The following is a 20,298-nucleotide window of genomic DNA, read 5'->3' on the forward strand; positions in this document are numbered from 1 at the left end:
TACCTTTATAGCATGGTAGAGGAACACACTGTGCATGGCTTCACGAATTACTTCCTTGCCACGGAAGGAGAAAGACAGGTTTGAGAGCCCTCCACTTATCCTGCAATGGGGCAATGTGTCCTGTTGTTACAAGCACAAACAATTTCATTTTCAGCTATTATGCATTACAATGCACATATATCTATGAGATGGATATGTCAGTAATTCTTTGGTTCAGTTTAAGGCTTGAGATTGCACACGGCACAATTAAGACTTGTTAAAATGATGCTAGTAGTGAAAAAGACTGACATCACATCATGTAGAGAAAGTTATTCATGTACATGGGTGAATAAATTCATAAAGAGACACTGATAGCAATGTTTGAATATAACAGATATTGGATAAACTCAATTCATTATTCAGAAAATCATTCATTTAATCTACATGTACAACAACTTGTAAATCACTATTTTCTGATATACTCACATCCTAGATTATTATCCATTTGCCAATGTTAAATATTGTACACCTAATCTAGGGGGAATTCCATAATAACAAGATTGTCAGGTCTTGTTCATTTACAATGTTGTATTTTCTTCTGTCTGGACCTTGTGGTATTCACTCAAATGTAGCACACCAATAAATGTACAATGTATGAACATGTTTTGCCATTATAGGGCTACATACATCCGTACGTGTACATACAGTGTGTATAAAAAAAAGGTAATCCAACTTTGGAGGGCTACTATTTCATAGGTGTCAGCCATGGAGAGCACAATGATGGCTTTGAAGAAAGAAGAACTCTTCCTCTTTCCATTGCTATGTAATTCTCCCTATCGCATACAGCCAATATCAAGCAATATCACCTCACGATACCAATATCTAATCGATTGCTTTTGGGACGTACAGTGTGTATACTTTGGTTTTGCGGTTCACCCATGCCACGTCCTTCATCTGTGGATATTTTCCATAATTTTGTCTTTTTGCATCATCAGCCCAGCATAGGGCTGCTTTACAGAAGAATCCCATTTATAAAGTGTAAAGTTACAGATTAAAAAATAATTCTATTATTTGCATGATGATAAGACAGAATTTGATATGATATGTGAATACTAGTACGCTGGCATTCAATGTGCATAAAAGCATACATTTGCACATTGCACGTTCATAGGCAGAAGTTTATATCCCAAGAATTAAAGGTAAAAAAATTAGAGCGCCACACGTGTTCAGATTTGGAGAGCCATATATGAAAGTGAGAATTATGTTGACAAATGTCATGCATGACTGAGCACATGAACTTCAAAGACAACAATGACAAATAACATGTTTTCCAAGTTTGAGTGCTATTGTGGAGCAATGAATGTCTCACTGAATGGATGAGATCTGTCAATGTAAGTGGCCAAATAACTAGGCCAGCCTGTACGAATGCAGGTCTGTGTTTAGGGTTTATTCTGACATTTTATGTCCATAACTTTTCACATGGTCACCTGTCTGATAGCTTGGTCCCTCCGACTAAGGCCAACCCACACAGTCCATTTTTCTCTGTTCATATTCAACTCACACGTTGTAGCTCGCAGTGACAAACCATATCTTGAATATGAAGAGAGAAAAATGGATAATGGGTCAACCTTCGTGGGAGTGACCAAATTATTGACAGCATGGTCATGTTGAAGGTTATGGACCATAACAGATTAGAATAAACAAATGCAAAGAACAAAAGAACAAAACCTGCAGTCGTGCAGGAAGGCCTGTTAATTTGACCACTTTTATCAACAGATCTAATCCATTCAGTGAAACATCCATTGCTCCTTTACGATAACACTCAAACTTGGAAAAAGTGCAATTTGTCATAACTGTTGTCTTTAAAGGCATAATTTATCCTTTGCAGATGAAACAAAAATCCAGCATTAGTGCTTCAAAATAGTTCTGAAATGCGAGTTAGGGATAGAAACAACCAATGTAAAAATTTGAACCAGTATAATCGATCGTAAGTATTGTTAAATATACATAATGTGATCAATAAGGGAGAAAGGTTCGTGGTGACACCATGTGTATGTAGTCCTTAGCCCGATTGTTGCTTGGCAGAAGAGCCTAGAAAGAGGAGAAATGAAGAGGGAAGCGACATATGGCGTTGTAAGGAGGGCAAAAAGTGAAGAATGGGGGACAATAATGGGCTGGAAGTTGAAGTTGCACTAGTGGAGACTGTAGAGAAAGGAACAGAGAGAGTGGTAAGGAAGAATAGAGTGAGAATCAAGTAAGATGTTTGGACATTGTTAGGAGGAGAAAGATGAAATGGAAGGGAAGAGAGAAGAGTTAAAGTCGTGAAAATCATGGAGATGGGAGAGAGAAGTGAAGATTCATGAAACCAAGAGAAGAACAAAGTCGGCGAACAATGTGGTTACCTAAAGACTTTTGTGACCGAAATGTTTAATAGCTGGTTTACGCATTCGAATCAATAAAAAATCAATGTAAAATGACACATGGGGTTTTCATCACATTACAAATTGTGATAAATCAGAGATGAAGTGCTAAGACACAATGGTATCTTCTGTGATGATAGTCTGTAGTTAGTACCACATAGGTATACATCACAAATCACTTTGTCTCATTGGCAATGACCTTGAAAATGCAGCTGAAAATCACACACAAAAAAACCAAATTGGTCAATTTTCTGTAACCATAATGGTGTTAAAGTGTGTTTACATCGATTTTTAGTTGTTTGCCATTTTTGTATTAAAGGTGATTTTAAGCTGAAAACTGCAAATCATGTTCCACTTTCATTTTATTTTAAGCTACAAATAATATTTCAAGTGATCTCTAGATCTTCTGACTTTGACATTGTTCTGAAAATAGCTGTGAATTCCTTATTATCAGCATATTCCCAACACACAACAGCATTGGTTGATTTGACATGGATTGACCCACAGATACACATATGACCTTGTTAATTTTTTCCAGATGCCATGAAAATTGCCTAAGTTTTTCCTTTATTTGAAAAGGATGACCCTGCTGAAGTAAAAACCATCCCTCTATTTCCTTGCTTCCTGTGTAAGCCAAAATTCTTGAAAAATTAGTTAATGATCTTTATTTCAATTCCTTATTGATAATCTTCTTAATTCAAATCAATTTGGTTTCAGGATGGGTTACTCAACCCAGTACGCTTCAATACAATCATGTGATGAAATTATAAACACTTTGTCTAACAAAGAACATATTATTGGAGGCTTTTGATACAAGTGGTCATCAAATTTTAATTTACAAATTATCTAAATAAGGTATAAGAGGCATAGTTCTTTCCTGGTTCAGAAGTTCATCTTTTTAATTGTAAAAAGTTTGCTTTTCAGTCTAAAACGTCTTATTCCAGTATTACCTGTGGTGTGCCCCAGGGTTCTATCCTTGGACCTATTCTTTTTTTGATATCTCCTACACTTCATATTATTTGGAGATGACACAAACATTTTATTCAAGCAAAATACTGTTAATGTATAAATACTCTCATCAACACTCTGAATACCGAACTGTCAAAGGTGTCATTGTGGTTCAAGTGCAATGAGTTATCTTTGAACGTTGACAAAACCTGTTTTATGCACTTTAAGAGCCCTCAATCTCTTACCAATCATGATATAGATATTTTTATTGATAATGTACTTATGAGTGAAAAGAAATCTACAAAGTTTCTAGACGATATTCTTGATTCAACTTTGACTTGGAATGAACATGTTCAAAGAATATATACTTCGATTTCATTAAAGCAATTGGTATTCTTTTTAGGTTCAAACCAATTTTGACAAAAAAATGTTCTTGCTTTAAAACATACTTCAGATTCCCCTAGGTTAACACGTAAAGAATAGTTAGGTCCTACAGATTTAACTCACCAAAGCCAGATTCTCCTTGTATCAGATCTCGCTACAATGAGATTCCTCTGGACCATTTTAAACATCCAATTTCTTTCAATCAACAGATTTAGACAGCAGCTACTGTTAATTGATATGAACAGCTCATTGTATTAAACCTTGAGTTCACTCTTGTCATTACTTTAATAATTCTGGTAGCCTCTATGAAGTTGATTCCATATTCGTTGTGTTCCTCCATCCCTGTTGCTATGGTGAGGATGTTGGGGTCAAAGATGATGTCATTGGGGTCAAAGCCAACTTCCTGTACCAGCAGATGGTATGAGCGAGTGCAGATCTCCACTTTCCTGTCGATCTCCGTTGCCTGTTATTAAACAGATTGACAACACAAGATATCCACTCTTGAAAACAATAGAAAAAGAGAAGCTCAAGGGAACTGTAACAAAAAACAAGAAAAATGGCTTGATATTCAGAAATATTAAAAGGCAAATTGCACATATCATTTGGACAGCTAAGCCCAGTAGATTACATATAATGTTTCAGAACATGAAAACTTCTCTAAAAGACTGAGAGATGGTACTGTAATGTCACACACTGTGCTCTACAGTTCACAAGAAATAGATGAAGAAATCTGCCTGAAGAAAATCTCTGCCTTCAAATGAAGCATGCCCCAATTCTCATTTCAAGGCAATTAATATTCAGACTTCAATGAATTGACAAAAACTATGTAAATGAACAGAGAACATGACTGTTGGAAATTACTTTAAATTGCTCAAAGCAGCATTTAGCTTCAGCTTTTACAGACATCTGACATTAAGCATAAATATGAAAACAGCTGTGGTGTGTCATTATAAGAGCAAGAATCTATTCCTCTGATGTTACCCAGTCGCAGTGGATGGGTACAATTAACTCGCCGTTTTCATTCGGGGTCATCCCACGAGACCGACACCCAAGAATCATACGGTCCACGAGACCGACATCGGAAATAGGTCCTTGAGTCATACAGCCCAAGAGTTATACGGCTCACAAGTCATACAGCCCATGAGTTCGACACTACGCACAAAAGACTCACAAGACCGACACTAAGCAAAGAAAGCCCACGAGACCGACAGTACACAATAAAGGCTCATGAGACCGACAGTACGCAAAAGAGGCTCACGAGACTGACACTAAGCAAAGAAGGCTCACGAGACCGACACTAGACAAAGAAGGCCCACAAGACCGACACTAGGCAAAGAAGGCCCACAAGACCGACACTAGGCAAAGAAAGCCCACGAGACCGACACTAGGCAAAGAAGGCTAACGAGATCGACAGGATGAACAGCGCCATCTACATGTCAATTACCTGTACAGGGTGTTCCATGAAGGGGAAAATTACATGCTGGCGGGTGCAATTTCATCACGCTATCGAGCGAGAGATTGTAACTAACTGAACAACACCATCTACATATCAACAATATCGAGTAACTATGTATTTCTACACATGTAGCTTTTAGAGGGCAGTTATGTCACGCTACGTAGAGCGACATTGTTACCAATTTATCTTTTTGAAATAAAAAATGTAACTAATTTATCGCTTTTTAAGAAACAAAATTGTCCTCTTTATGAGGACCCCTCCTCAAAAAATGTATGAAAAAAAAGTAATAGAGGACAAGAAGGATGTATGGTTTGATTTTTGATGCTATCGTGGCATTTTTAATAGGCTTTCCCAATTTCTAGATGGACGGTGGACAGGATGTTTCGTTTTTTTCGCCTTTTTCTTTCTCACTTCACTAGTTAAGTATTCCTTATTAGATACCCATCCTCCTGCTTATAACCGCCTGCTTAGAGTTCATTTTTCAATTTTTCCTGTAACTATAATGAATGATATTTCAAAGAATGAAAATGTTTTATATCGCAACGATTCACCTCGATTTGTGGCTTGTATTGGTACAATTATTCTCCTCAACACGGTACATTTTTCATGAAATAGAATAGCTGTCTTCATCGATGCATCTTCTCTTTCCGAATCCTTAAAGCTACCTTAATAGACAATTATATCATTTTCTGTGAATTTGTACTAAATCAGCACCTTTGCTGATTACTCCCCTTCCATTTCATGTAAAGCAAGTGTGCACTGCAACATTGACCATTTTGTGAAATATTTTCTTGTAAATTACATTTCACACCTGGGTATTATTCTAGTTGGTTGATCTGAAAGTCCACATTATTTTATTTTATTATCTTAACAGGTGTATACTGGTATATGTTTTGTGGAAAGGGAAACGATTGTGTTCTGGCATTTTTGAAATTAATGTTGAAACATCTCATGCACTTTTAATACTGAGTTTTGTTTAATTTTCACAAACACTCAAACATGCAAACACAATTAAAAATCTTGAACAGTTCAGAGGGTGAGGGAGGGCAATTGACGGGGTAATCCCCTAGCAACTCTCCTTTTCCATCTCTCATATCTTCCTTATGCCATTATCTGGACACCCTATACAATTAATTAGTCCATAGGTGGCGCTGTTCATCCTGTCGGTCTCGTGGGCCTTCTTTGCCTAGTGTCGGTCTCGTGAGCCTCTTTTGCTTAGGCTGTATAGCTCGTGGGCTTATTTTACTTGATGTCGAACTCATGGGCTTTATTTACTCAGTGTCGAACTCGTGGGCTGTATAACTAGTGGGGTGTATGACTTGTGGGCTGTATGACTCGTGGGTGTCGGTCTCGTGACGTGCACCCTTTCATTCTACCATGACCTGGCTTTCCCCCTGAATGAACGCGCTGGGTACAAGAAACCACTGGGAAAGTGTTGCAGCAAAATTGCTTTAGACGCACTATTAGTTCATACTAATGATTTTCACTTTTTTGAATAGGAAAAACCTCATTCTGTCTTATCACAGTAGTTAAATAATGATGAAAAAAATATTTTTAAAAATGGAACAAAACTACTTTTAGCGCGTAACATTTTGTCTGATATCGTCGCTAAAATTTCACATTTTCACTGCATGAACAACAAAAATCTTACAAGTGTGTTATCAAGAATGTACAAGGAGTATTTCCTTAATAAATCCTTAAAGACACCCAGTCGCGAGGATACATGGACATATTTCAGCCGCGGGCGGCAGCACGTAAACTCGCTTCCGAAGTTGCTACGAAGCGAAATGTGTGTGTGCGCAAGACATCCCTAAAGCAATGTATCGCGCTATAGATCTCGATTGCTCGCTTGATTGATCTGAGCGTGGGGAGTACGTTTTGTGTAATGTGAATTGAATGTATGGTATACTGTATGTACTGTGTGATGCAATGTTCGCATGAGCTAGTAGCTAGCTGCCTATACTTAGTACGACTACGCCTTCTCTTCATCGCACCGTCGATCGTCGTCACTGTCAACTACACTGTAATCGTCAGATCAGATCAGACTAGTGAGTGCAGACCACATTATAGATAGGGTGGCCATCATGGACGATGACACATCGTCATGGGTAGCGGATATTACCGCCGAGTTGTCTATTCTGAATGCGGACGATTGGGTTGGAGACCCTGTGTCATGTACTTGCCCTGGCGTGTGTAAATTCAGGACGGGGAAGCGACTGTGCCCGTGCAGGGCCAACGGCCACAGTTGCACTGCACAGTGTACCTGTGGCCGTGGTAGAAGGGGGCCGTGCACCAACCGACATACCGTTTCATCATCTTCGGTAAATATATCTAAAATCTATATCTAATCAATACCAGAATCAAATCACACTAACAGTGGCAATAGCTATATTTGCTCATTAGTAATTTGTCTTGATGAATATCCTATTGAAATGTTTGCTTCACTGGTTGTAGCAGAATACATTGAACAGAAACTGTCACTGTCAGTGTCAGAAACTAAACACTAAACAGAGAACAAGGCTGTAAATACATTGTAAGTGTAACTGTGAGTGTTTATAGCAAATTGTTTATACTAGAAGTCTATATACTAACTAGCCTAACAGTAAAATATTGATGTTAAAGTGTAACTCACTTGTAAGTTGTACTGTAACATTTTATGAGTTTGTACAAGGTCCAAGGACATAAACTTTATTTGTGAAATTGTACATGTAACTGTTCATTGTATTTGTGACAACCCAGGGTCCCAGGGCTGCCAACTCTCACACATTGAGCGTGAGACTCACGCTCACTCAAGCAATTCAACCAGTTTTGACTGTCTCACTCTGATTAACAGCATCTCATGCTAAACCCCCCAAATGGAAAGTACAATTGTACCTACATGAATACAAAAATAAATATATCTCTAAATTCTCTGATATTCCGAATATCGATAGGCCCAAGGCACCAAGCCCAAAAATTCGAGATTTTCCCGCGTGGGTGTAAACTTTAAGCTTAACCAATAATAATCATTTTTGGTTCACGCGCAAAGACGAGCTGTTGTGTTACGATTGGTTTCTACCTATGCCACGTGAGCGTAGCTTGTACTTTTGGCAAATTACTAGACTAGTACAGTACATGTATGGCTATGACGTGTGCTTTACATCGCTTTACGTACACTGACAGTGTACGTAGTACATACAATTGTACGTACGTACGGCCGCACAGCAGGCCACCAGGCACCAGCCAGGAGGTCGCTCCGCTCCCTCGCAGCGTCTTAGCCAAACTCTCACTCAAGGTTGGCAACCCTGCAGTATCGTAGCCTCGCCTGCATGGTTTCTGCTAGGTTCAATCAACTTCAAACATAGTCTTTGCATTGGTCAAACTATCTAGTAGTATATGGTTACACTTTGTAGGTCCTACAATGTACAGGCATATTTCAGTGAATTGATGTTTGTCCTTATTCGTATTTACAAAAGTGAGATCATGACAACATGCTTCTTATCATAAGTTTTAATGCTCCAAACCTAAGATAGCAGTGAAAAACTGTGTTCATGTACAGCTGTATGCCTGTAGCTGTACAGCTATAGGCCTAGTCCCCATACATTTGTACACATTTTTCTCAAACAATTGCTGATTTGCAGTATTGAGGGAGAACTAGACAGGCTACGGTACTGTAGGCGAGTAGCTTGGTCGCATTTGTTGTAAAGTTACTATAAAGACTTGTAAGTTAATTACTGAATGCATGCTGCTGCAGGCTGCTGCCATATCTTGGTAGGAGTGTGGTACAGTATTTAGCGTGAGTTATGCCATTGCCCATGGGTTATGGCTTAACATGGTCATGATTGCGAGCATGTGCATTTAAGTGTTGAAATGTTTTCATCTAAATCATGAATTATGATCCTGTATCTGTGTAAGGATGTAAGATGCAAACGTACACATGTATACAGCATTCTTCATTATACATACACTGTAATACCACATGTATTCGTGCATAAACATGTAATGAATTATTAGTCCAAAAAGATATAGTTCTATGTTATAAAGAAAACCACTGAATTATTGAGAGTGGAGAAAACCAAAAAGCAAAATATTCATTGTGAGCCAGTCAGAGTAAAGAAAAAGAAATGTGTGTGTTTAAAAAAAATGAGGTATCTGTCATACTAGGTGTTGAAATACTGTAAGAGATTAAAATTGTCTGGCTGTACATACTGCCTGCTGTGAAAGTCAAATTCTCATAAAGGCATTCTCCTTAGACATCACTTGAGATTACATCTTAATCCATGCACATGTTTGAACTGACAAAATTGTTATCATTCAACCAAATTTAAAGATTTTAGGAGCTTATTAAATTTGTCATGATGCTGTAAAATATTTCTTTATGAAACATCCTCTGACTTCGAAATGAAACAACATACATGTGTGCACATGAATTATTCACACACATTTGCATGCATACAGTTTAGATATCATAAATCATAAAAGTTTGTTACTTGTTACTCTACATTTGTCTTTGACTTTCAGAACTTAAATTGTACCATCACTTCCATTAGCTCAAAATCCTCAAATTCTATCGTAATCCAATGTTAAGTTTAATTAAATATACCTAATGAAAGTGGCAGTGGCTCCATCATAAATTCTAACAAGTAACAATTGATGCAACTGACATTTGAATATAGTGCATAGCCCTGGAAGTAATTGAGTTTGACTTTTTATGTTGAACAAACCAAAGTTGTATATTTTGTTTATATGACACTTCACAGGATGACTCTGATGATGAACCGCTTGCCAAACTACGGAGACCAAATGCACCCTCACAGCCAAGTCCAGTCACTGATCTGCATTCAGAAACTGTGAAGGTAATTTAATTCTGTGCTGTCTGTGCAAAAAATGAATTTTTTATAAGTTCTATAGAGTTGATAAGTGCTCAAAGAAAATGTTCATTATTATTACCACCATTATTATTCTCTTTTTCATTTTTTTTTAAAATTTCATTTTGTACTTTCTTTGCGCTTTTTCCATTTGCAGGCCCTTTTATTCCCAATTGATTCCTTCCTCTGGTCGGAGTCTCTTTTATACAGCCTTTTTCCACCTACACATACACACACTAGGTTTTTTTTTTTAAATACATGTGCATACTTGTGCTTATTATGCCCTGCCTGCTTTTCTACGTACATGTATACAATTTTCTCTCCGCTAGTTTTTCACATATGCTGTATTTTATTTCTTTTATCAATATCATTTTTTCATTACTGTTATGTCATTGTCATTATTGTGTGTGTATATACTTTGATATGTTTGATTACTTCCTTTTGTTGCCTCCTCCTGGTACACCATTAGGGCTCACTGTTTGCTCAGCCCCCCCCCCCCCCCCCTTCCCTTGACTGCTGCTTTTTTCACTCTTTCCAGTTCTTTATCCTTCTGGTGTTCCTTATCTTCTTTGTTTAATGTTACCTCCCTATTCATCCTTTCCTTCAATTGTTAACCCCTTGATCCTCACGATCATTACTGACCCTCCTCTGCCTTTTGTCTGTCCACTCTCCTTTGCCTTTTGTCTGTCCACTCTCCTCTGCCTTTTGTCTGTCCACCCTCCTGCGCTAATCCCCCTCCCTTTACCTGTTGGGCTCCTTGCCCATGACCTCCCACCCTCTCCTTTGGTTTCTTCGTTCTGTGTACCCAGCCTGTCCCTGTCTGTTCTTGTTTTGTGAAGTCCTTACTGGTGATTGCTTTCCCTGCTTGTTTGTCATTTTGCCTCTGACAAAGATTCTGCTAGGATTGAAAGCTTAGGCCCCTTTTGACTCCAAAGAAAATGTGGTTAGATTCCCAACAAATTCTGCCTCAAGTTCTACTGAAATGTATTAGACTGAAGAAAGCTGATTTCATGTTTGTCGTCAGTGCCTGCATGAAATTTAACTCCCACACCCCCCCCCAAAAAAAAAATGCAACAACAAGCAAACAAACAACAATTTTGAAAGAAAACTACCACATATCTATTCATCCAAAGTAAGCAATTTTTCTGTTCATTGCTGTGTGGTGGCTCATTTGACATGTGTCCATACCTAAGCAAGTATAGTTATGTTCATTGATTCTGACTCTTTGCAGTCTTGCCTTTTGCAAACACTGTTTCCCAGTATCTGAAACTTCAAATTGTATATATATTTTTTACATTTTCTATTAATAATGAACAAATTACTTGATAACCTACCCATGAGATCATGAAATTAAAGCCAGATGAGATGAAAAACAAGAGACCCGCGGGTCTAGCGCTCACCTGAGTATCGCAAGTTCACCTTTCACGCAGTCACTAATCTAAATTAAAATTTGACCAGGCATTCTCAAGTAGAAGATGAAAATGTACAATAAGGGCCCAGTTTTTTTAAGATTCCTTAATTTGGGGGGATTGGGGCCCCCTGGGGCCCTCTGGGTGGGGCATGGTGCCCATTTTGATAAATTGAGATCCTGACCCCCTAGGGATGCTACCTGCCAAGTTTGACAAAAATCCATCATGAGGTTTTCAGGAAGAAGATGAAAATGTACAATTCAGGCCCCCATTTGGACCCTTCCAACCACCCACCCCCCCCCCCCCCCCCCCCCACCCAAGAGGGGCACCCCTGGATCTCCTATGAACAAACTTGAAACTACAGTCATTAATGTACTCACTCATGATATTATCTCAGCTCTATAACTTCTGATTCTAGAGATTTATAAAGATTCCTTCATTTGGGGGGTTTGGGACCCCTGGGGGCCCCCTGGGTTGGGCATGGTGCCCATTTTAACAAATTGAGATCCTAACCCCCTAGGGATGCTACCTGTGCTGCCAAGTTTGGTGAAAATGGGTCATGGGGTTTTCAAGAAGAAGATAAAAATGTACAATTTAGGCCCCATTAGGACCCCTCCTCACCCCCTCCCCTGGGTCCCAAGGGGGGCACCCCTGCTTCTGCCATGAACAAACTTGAAACTACAGTCATCAATGTACTAACTCATAGTATTAACTTAGCTTTATCACTTCTGGTTCTAGAGAAGAAGATTTTTGCGGATTCCTTAATTTTGGGGGGTTTGGGCCCCCTGGGGGCCCCCTAGGTGGGGCATGGCGCCCATTTTAACAAATTGAGTTCCTAACCCCCTAGGGATGCTACCTGCCAAGTTTGGTGAAAATGGGTCATGGGGTTCTCAAGAAGAAGATGAAAATGTACAATTTAGGCCCCATTAGAACCCTTCCCCACCCCCCTCCCCTGGGTCCCAAGGGGGGCACCCCTGATTCTGCCATGAACAAACTTGAAACTACAGTCATCAATGTACTAACTCATAGTATTAACTTAGCTCTATCACTTCTGGTTCTAGAGAAGAAGATTTTTACAGATTCCTTAATTTTGGGGGGTTTGGGCCCCCCTGGGGGCCCCCTGGGTGGGGCATGGTGCCCATTTTAACAAATTGAGTTCCTAACCCCCTAGGGATGCTACCTGCCAAGTTTGATGAAAATCGGTCTTGGGGTTTTCAAGAAGAAGATGAAAATGTAAAAAGTTTACGCACGACGCACGACGGACGACGGACGACGGACGACGGACGACGGACGACGGACGACGCACGACGCACGACGCACGACGCACGACGGACGCCGGACGAAGGGCGATCGCAATAGCTCACTTGAGCCTTTGGCTCAGGTGAGCTAAAAATATTCTAAAACCCTCATTAAAATAAGAAATTATTACAACCTGTTAATGTGTATTACACTTGTACTGTAGTTGCTTTTTTTTTATTGATGATCACTCTTTTCATTAATAATCAGCATTCAGATAAAATCCTGTCCATTGTATACAAGAACAAGTTTAGTGCCTGCATTTAATTTTTTCAGCGTACCAAAACATACAAATATAATTTCTAATATTCAAGCCACATTTGTGCATTATTCATCAATGCACGCTTTTTCTTTCAATAGAGATTTGTAGAGGGATTGGAGAGAAAGGAGCTGGAGAAGGTGACCTGCAACATCCTCTGTCGGTTCCCAGAGATCTATGCAGATGCAGTGGCATCACTCCAACCCATGGAGGACATGCCAAGCAACGGCCAGGCGCCGCCATGGTGCATCTGTGGCAATTGTAGGAACATGCACACAGAAATGGAAAACAAGTGTTGCCGCCTTCGTCGCTGCATTACCAGTGAGCAGCACTTCATGGACACAGTCCTGAATGGAAGTGTTCTGGCTGCCTGCATGGTAGCCAGTAACGATCATTTCCCCCAGGACATCCCTAGAAGCAATGATAGCTATAGGCACTATGCGTACCGTCAATATACATACATCACACATAGGCGTTTGCGTGCAGGGAACCGCAGAGTTTGTCCATCATGTGTTGTTCTTCGAATAAGGCGTGCATACCCCTCACCAACCAATGTCTACAGAGGTTTCGTAAATGGAATTCATGACTAATTCATCATATGGGCAATTCCACGGTAACTGACATTATGTGTAGGGATTTTCATGAAATTGTTTACGTTGTAGTTTTGTAAATGAAAGCACCTGGGGCTTGCAATTGGCATTGCTGAATGAGTTCATGAGAATGAAAAAATAGGTGGAAAGTTTTTCTCTCAAACTGCATTTCTTCTCACATAGCAAGTGAAAATGTGTAGGTAACTGACGTTACGGAAAAAGGACATGGGAAATTATGGTGTAGATTTAAATGGAAATATCTCATGTCCCTGACTTCTAGCCTTTATGTGTTTAATATGGCAATACACCTAGGTTCTTAGGAACAGGTGTGCAAAATAATGTGCACTTTAGATATTTCCTTTTAGCACCATGCCAATTTCAGTGAAGGCATGGCGGTAACTGATGTTGCGCTTACATTTGCCATAGGGTTTTCACATGCAAAATCATGATTGGGAATAGTTTTGTGATATTTTATAATTCTGACCTTTCAGAATGATTTGTTTGATATGGCATCATGCCTTGGTTCATCAATTATAAATACACAAATGAAATGAAACATTAGTCCATTTTCTTTGTGTTCTATGAAAACTTAAAGGTAAACATGTCAGTAACTGACATTACGTAACTGACGTTACACATACTTTTGCATTGGGGTTTACAGAGAACAAATTTATTTAACAGGTTATTATACTGCTGCAGTATACCAGTAACAATCCCAGGCAATTACTTAGCACAAATTAAAACAAAATCTAAAGATACAAATGGGGTGGGCCCTTAGGGGGCACCCCCCCCCATGTCATAGAACAGTTGGGCATAAATAATGTAATGTAATAAAGTAATATAACTGTTTTTCTCTTCCTTTTCACTGATGTATCAAGGCTTGCAAATACATCCCAGATACCAAGAAATACACATTGTACGACTTTGCAACGAAAAAATCCATTCAAGATCAATATAAACAAATCTTCCTGTTCATGATTTAAATTATCATGTATTACAAAATGTCCTTGCATGAATGAAATAAAGTAATCAACAAATATGAAAAAAAAAAATTAACCCTAGAATCACCTCTCACTTTGAGCAACATCAATGTTGAACATTGAGCAACATTTAATCTTTGACTTCCCATATGTATTGAAATGGCCTTAAGTCAAAAAATTTGCCTCAGTTATAATTACTGTCATGGTAACTGACGTTTATTTCTCATGTATGATGTTTCGGTAACTGACGTTACACATTTTGAAGTGTTCATTTTGACTCTCCAGTATGCCAAGTATCCTTATTTCTGGTATTAAAAGAAAGGCATATAGGCATACATTAGAAATCCCAAGTTACATCATACAGCTCACTTTCTTTGACGAATAAAGTTAAAAATTCCTTGTTTTTGGTAACTGACGTTACATCCATCATTGTCAAACTAATTAAAAGTTTTTATAAAATTCTTTAAAGCGACCAGCTTTTTTTTCCATCATGTGGTAAAAGACGTCTCTGGTAACTGCATACATATAAAAGATTGCTGTTTAGAGTACTAGTAAAGTGGATATACAGAGAGTAAGTTATGTGACAATCCTCTCTTTTTACCATTGAGTTATAGGCATATTTTGGCAGCCATTTTGAAAATCGAAATGGCCGCTTTTATTGAAAAACATAATGATTCTTAAAACTTCAACTCAAGTATTGTCTGAAAATGTATGGTGTCTGAAACAAATATCATTTTGAATTTTTGGCACCTGTGTCCTATATACCATGGAATTGCCCATATACAGTAGTTCATAAACTCTGAGGCTTGGCCTTGTACCTACATGTCTGTATGTATATGTGACCGTGCACCACAAAACGAACAAAAAGTCGCTCCTCTTGATTTCATGTGAGGAGTCAAGAAAGGTGAAATGGGTCAACCAAGTCAATTTTGAGTTTTCCATATTTTCTGAAAGAGCTATTCTTCTTCTACATTATTGTTGAGTTTGGGATCATAAAGTGAATGTGAAAGTGCATTTTCAGTAGTGTTTCTACAACCCTTTTTTGTAAAGTAGTTACATCAGGTACATGTCTTAGAGGTCCCATTTCATTTCTTGATAACCCTTTGCAAATTCTTCACTTTCAACTTGGATAACTTTTGACAGGATAAATTGAGTTCCTAACCCCCTAGGGATGCTACCTGCCAAGTTTGGTGAAAATGGGTCGTGGGGTTCTCAAGAAGAAGATGAAAATGTACAATTTAGGCCCCATTAGAATCCCCCCCCACCCCCCCCCCCCCCCTCCCTCCCCTGGGTCACAAGGGGGCACCCCTGATTCTGCCACGAACAAACTTGAAACTACAGTCATCAATGAACTACTGTAACTCATAGTGTTAACTTAGCTCTATCACTTCTGGTTCTAGAGAAGAAGATTTTTACAGATTCCTTAATTTTGGGGGGTTTGGGCCCCCTGGGGGCCCCCTGGGTGGGGCATGGTGCCCATTTTAACAAATTGAGTTCCTAACCCCCTAGGGATGCTACCTGCCAAGTTTGATGAAAATCGGTCTTGGGGTTTTCAAGAAGAAGATGAAAATGTAAAAAGTTTACAGACAACGCACGCCGGACGCCGGACGAAGGGCGATCGCAATAGCTCACTTGAGCCTTTGGCTCAGGTGAGCTTAAAATCCATGTCTGGCAACTTTTTGTATGTTTTGTGGTGCAGGGTCACATATTGCAATTGAGCAGATTTTGTTTTCATAGTTTTTTCTTCAGTTTTTTATATTACTGTAATATAATTCATACACTTGCCACTGTCATACATCTCCAATGACTGTTTTGATATGTGTGTGTAAGAAGTGCAATGAGTAAAATATATCATGTTTTTTTTTTACTTGCCAGATTGTGTTAATACAGAGTATAGTAATATAAATTTGTTGTGTGGAAAAACAAAAGCAAAAAGCTCTCATAGACTTGCCATTGTCATAATCTCTTCTGACCATTCCGGTTCATGTATGAAAAGTGCAGAGAGAAATAATTTTATGTTTTGTTTACTTGCCAGATAGTGCTTTTGATATTAACTCTTTATGTGCCATGGTGGAAACCCCCTGTGTGCCACGTTATTCTGAGACACGAAGGTAGTCATGCTTTGAGAAAGAATTTTGTTTTTCCGATCTGCATAACTTCTACAAATTTCTGCTAAGATGGGCATAATAGTAGGCAAAGTCAAAGAGGAATGGCAAGCTTTGTTATGATATAAATTGTATGACAAATCTATTTTCAATTCTTCTTTTGAATGACCAGTTTCTACATTACTGTAAAGGCATGACTTTTGCACATAAAACCGTGACAGAAACTTAGAATGTACAAGCAAATGTAGTTGGGAACATCGCTTGATAGTTGACCATTACATATAATGCAAGTCATATATAAGAGGAACAAAAGCACGAGAAACGCATTGTGCCGCGGGATTAGCAGTAATAAGCGGTTTATCGATCGGTCTTGGCGGCTTTGTTTGTTGAGCAGAATATGCGAAGTTGGCACGTCGTCGACTGAGCCGGACATGCGAACGTGGCACATAAAGAGTTAATGAGTTATGTGTGCCAAAAAAAAAGAAGAAAGAATGCATTCGTAGACTTGCTGCCATCTTACATCATCCTTCAACCATTCTGATACGAGTATAAAAAGTTTATTAAATGAGTAAAGAAATGTCGCATACACTTTACGAAAAGTGGAGTAGTGTGTGTGAAAAATAAAACTTCCATTTATTTAAAATCTAACAGCCAGTTGCTTCTAAATTGTCGATTTTGTCGACAGTGTAGTCATGATTGACCAGATTTTGTTTTCAAAGTTTTTTCTTCAGTTTTTATATTACACTTGCCACTGTCATACATCTGCAATGACTGTTCTGATATGTGTTTAAAAAGTGCAATAAGTAAAATACAGCTGTATATTGTTTTTTGTTTTTTTTTTTTTACTTGCCAGATTGTGTACCAGTAATAAAGTGTAGTGATATAATGCATTGTGTGAAAAACAAAAACAAAAAGCTTTCGTAGACTTGCCACTGTCATAATCTCTATTGACCATTCCGATATATGTATGAAAAGTGCAAAGAGAGAAAAAGTTATGTTTTGTTTACTTGCCAGATAGTGCTTTTGATATCAATGAGTTGTGTATGAAAAAAAGAAATATGCATTCAAAGACTTGCTGCCATTATTCATTATCCTTCAACCATTCTGATACGAGTATAAAAAGTAAAAAGTTTATTAAACAAATTACAAAAAGTCAAGTTTTGTGTGTGTGTGTGTGTGGAATATAAAACTTGCATTTTTAAAAATCTAACAGTCGGTTGCTTCTAGATTGTAGACTTGTTAGATCATTACAAGTTCCCCTAGAGCCAATAATATACTGCCCATTTTTTTTTTTTTTGTTTGTTCTACATGTAAACGGTTATGCAATTGTAGGATATTCTGATAACCCCATCTATGCACAAAATTCACATTTTGGTAGTCTAACTCATGAATTGAGAGTAGTCAAGAATGAGAAAATTTCATCTTTTATTTGAGCCTAACCAGTCCCACACATGAGTCAAATGCAGATTATCTTTATGAGAAATATCAAGACAGCCTTCATTTGGCAATGCTTTTGATGTTCTGATGATTAAAAATCCACTATTTCATATGCAGATTGACAGTGTTTAATTGAAAAGCATCGCAAAATTTGTTTCTATTGTAATGCAGGACACCTCAAGCGTCATTTTAAGTAATTGCGCAAAAATGTTGACAGTTTGAACGATGCAATATGGATTTACACCTTATGAAAATGAACCATTTGCATCGATGAGAGTTTCATACATTTGTATAATTTCCACTGCCATTTTTTTCCCTTTCATGTGTATTCAGTGATGTAAAAAGACTCAAGAATTAGAAATGCCATGCCTTGATTTCAATACGAGTACTTGCCAGATAACCATATCGGTAAAAAAACTACTAATTGCACAAAGCACTGACCTCTGGTATGTGTAGCTACATATACAGTACATTGTATGTAGTAATTTGTTTTGTTGTGCAAATATGTCAGATAAGGACAAATGTATGTTTTAAATGCGGAGTACATTAGACTATGCATGTATATGTATACTCATATACACGTACATGTAGATGTACAAGTGTATATAACCCTTTCATGTGTATTCAGTAATGTAACAAGACTCGAGAAATGCCATGCCTTGTTTTCAATACGAGTCCTTGCCAGATTACCAAATCGGTAAAAAAAATACTTGCACAAAGTACTGACCTAACTTTTATTTGTAGCTACATATACATTTGTACAGTACATTGTATAGTAATTTGTTTTGTTGTGCAAATATGTCAGATACAAACCTGTTTTAAATGCGGAATACATTAGACTATGCATGTATATATACATGTATACTCATATACACGTACATGTAGATGTACAAACTGTATATCACTGTCATGTGTGTAAAAAGACTCGAGAAATGCCATGCCTTGTTTTCAATACGAGTACTTGCCAGATTACCATATCGGTAAAACAAATACTACTTGCACAAAGTACTGACCTCTATTATTTGTAGCTACATATACAGTACACTGTATGTAGTAATTTGTTTTGTTGTGCAAATATGTCAGATAAGGACAAATGTATGTTTGAAATGCAGAGTACATTACACTATGCATGTATACTCATCACGTAGATGTATATAAAAATTGTTGAAAAACATTATTTTGTTGAAGTTACATATTTTTCTCTTGAAAAAGTCACAGTATGCTGACTGCATAGTCTTTCTACTTTTGCTATGCAAATAAGTTTGTTTTGTTTCAGATTAATGTCATGTTCTGTAGTACATAGTGAATGGTTTTGTGCGGGTATCTTTCCTTGGAGTCGTACTTTTGCAACACTAGTATTTTATGGAGTCTTTCATGGATTGTTTAAAACTGCTAAAACTGTGCTATAAATTGTATTCAATTCTTCCTGGGCATTTCCATGTAGGTGTGCTTTTGTTTAGTGGCATGCAAAATATGTACTTGATTGAATATGCAAAAATACTCATTAGTATCAAGTATTTACCTGCCTATGTGTATGTTATCAGCTCAGAGTTAAATAAGTTGTTTGGCTGTTATTATTCATAGATACAAAGAAAGTAGTCATTATTATGTTATCAAATTTTCTACAAATGTAAATGTACATATGTATATGTGCAAGTACATGTGGCCCACTTGTGGAACTCAAGGAATATTTGTAAGTTTTCCTCTTTATTAACAGTCTTTGACCTGTTTATTTGTGTCAAATTTTTGCATGGCAGTGTAGCAAATGTTGTTTCTGACAACCTGTAGAAGCTTGTCTAAGATACACATTGTATGTCTGACAGAGCAAAAAGTGATGGTGGATAAGCTTTACAAACTTTTACAGGAAGTTTATGACATTTTTTATGAACACTTTATACTGTACATTGTTTTCATGAAAAAATAAAACCAAAGATTATACTGGGATACCCAAGAAATGTACAAATTGTCATTATGTGGAGGTTATACTTGTAGTTGAAATGGATGATGCATGCATGTATTGACCCTGGGTGATCAAAGATTGGATCAGTAGTAATACTGTAGTCAAGGGGTTAACTGACGTGTTCTTTTTTGTTTAAGTAGCTTGATTGATTCAAACAATTGATTAAAGCATGTAAAAATAGCATGTAGGATGGAATATTCTGTGTAGTATAACAGCTGTATGTGCTAA

At 37.8% G+C, this 20,298-nt stretch overlaps 1 protein-coding gene across 1 annotated transcript in view; it reads right to left on the minus strand.

The window, feature by feature from the left end:
- Positions 1 to 20,298, minus strand: part of LOC139732500 (methionine synthase-like) — a 201,894-nt gene that overhangs the window by 101,795 nt on the left and 79,801 nt on the right. Inside the window, exons 9-10 of the mRNA XM_071643361.1 lie at positions 4,015 to 4,194; positions 4 to 120 (exon numbers count right to left, since the gene is read on the minus strand). Coding sequence (XP_071499462.1) covers positions 4 to 120; positions 4,015 to 4,194 — 297 coding nt within the window. The remainder of the gene's footprint in view (positions 1 to 3; positions 121 to 4,014; positions 4,195 to 20,298) is intronic.

The sequence above is a fragment of the Diadema antillarum genome, unplaced genomic scaffold (assembly GCF_040938485.1).
Source record: "Diadema antillarum isolate AM-2024a unplaced genomic scaffold, OU_Dant_1.0 seq00000428_RagTag, whole genome shotgun sequence".
Classification (NCBI taxonomy): Eukaryota; Metazoa; Echinodermata; class Echinoidea; order Diadematoida; family Diadematidae; genus Diadema; species Diadema antillarum.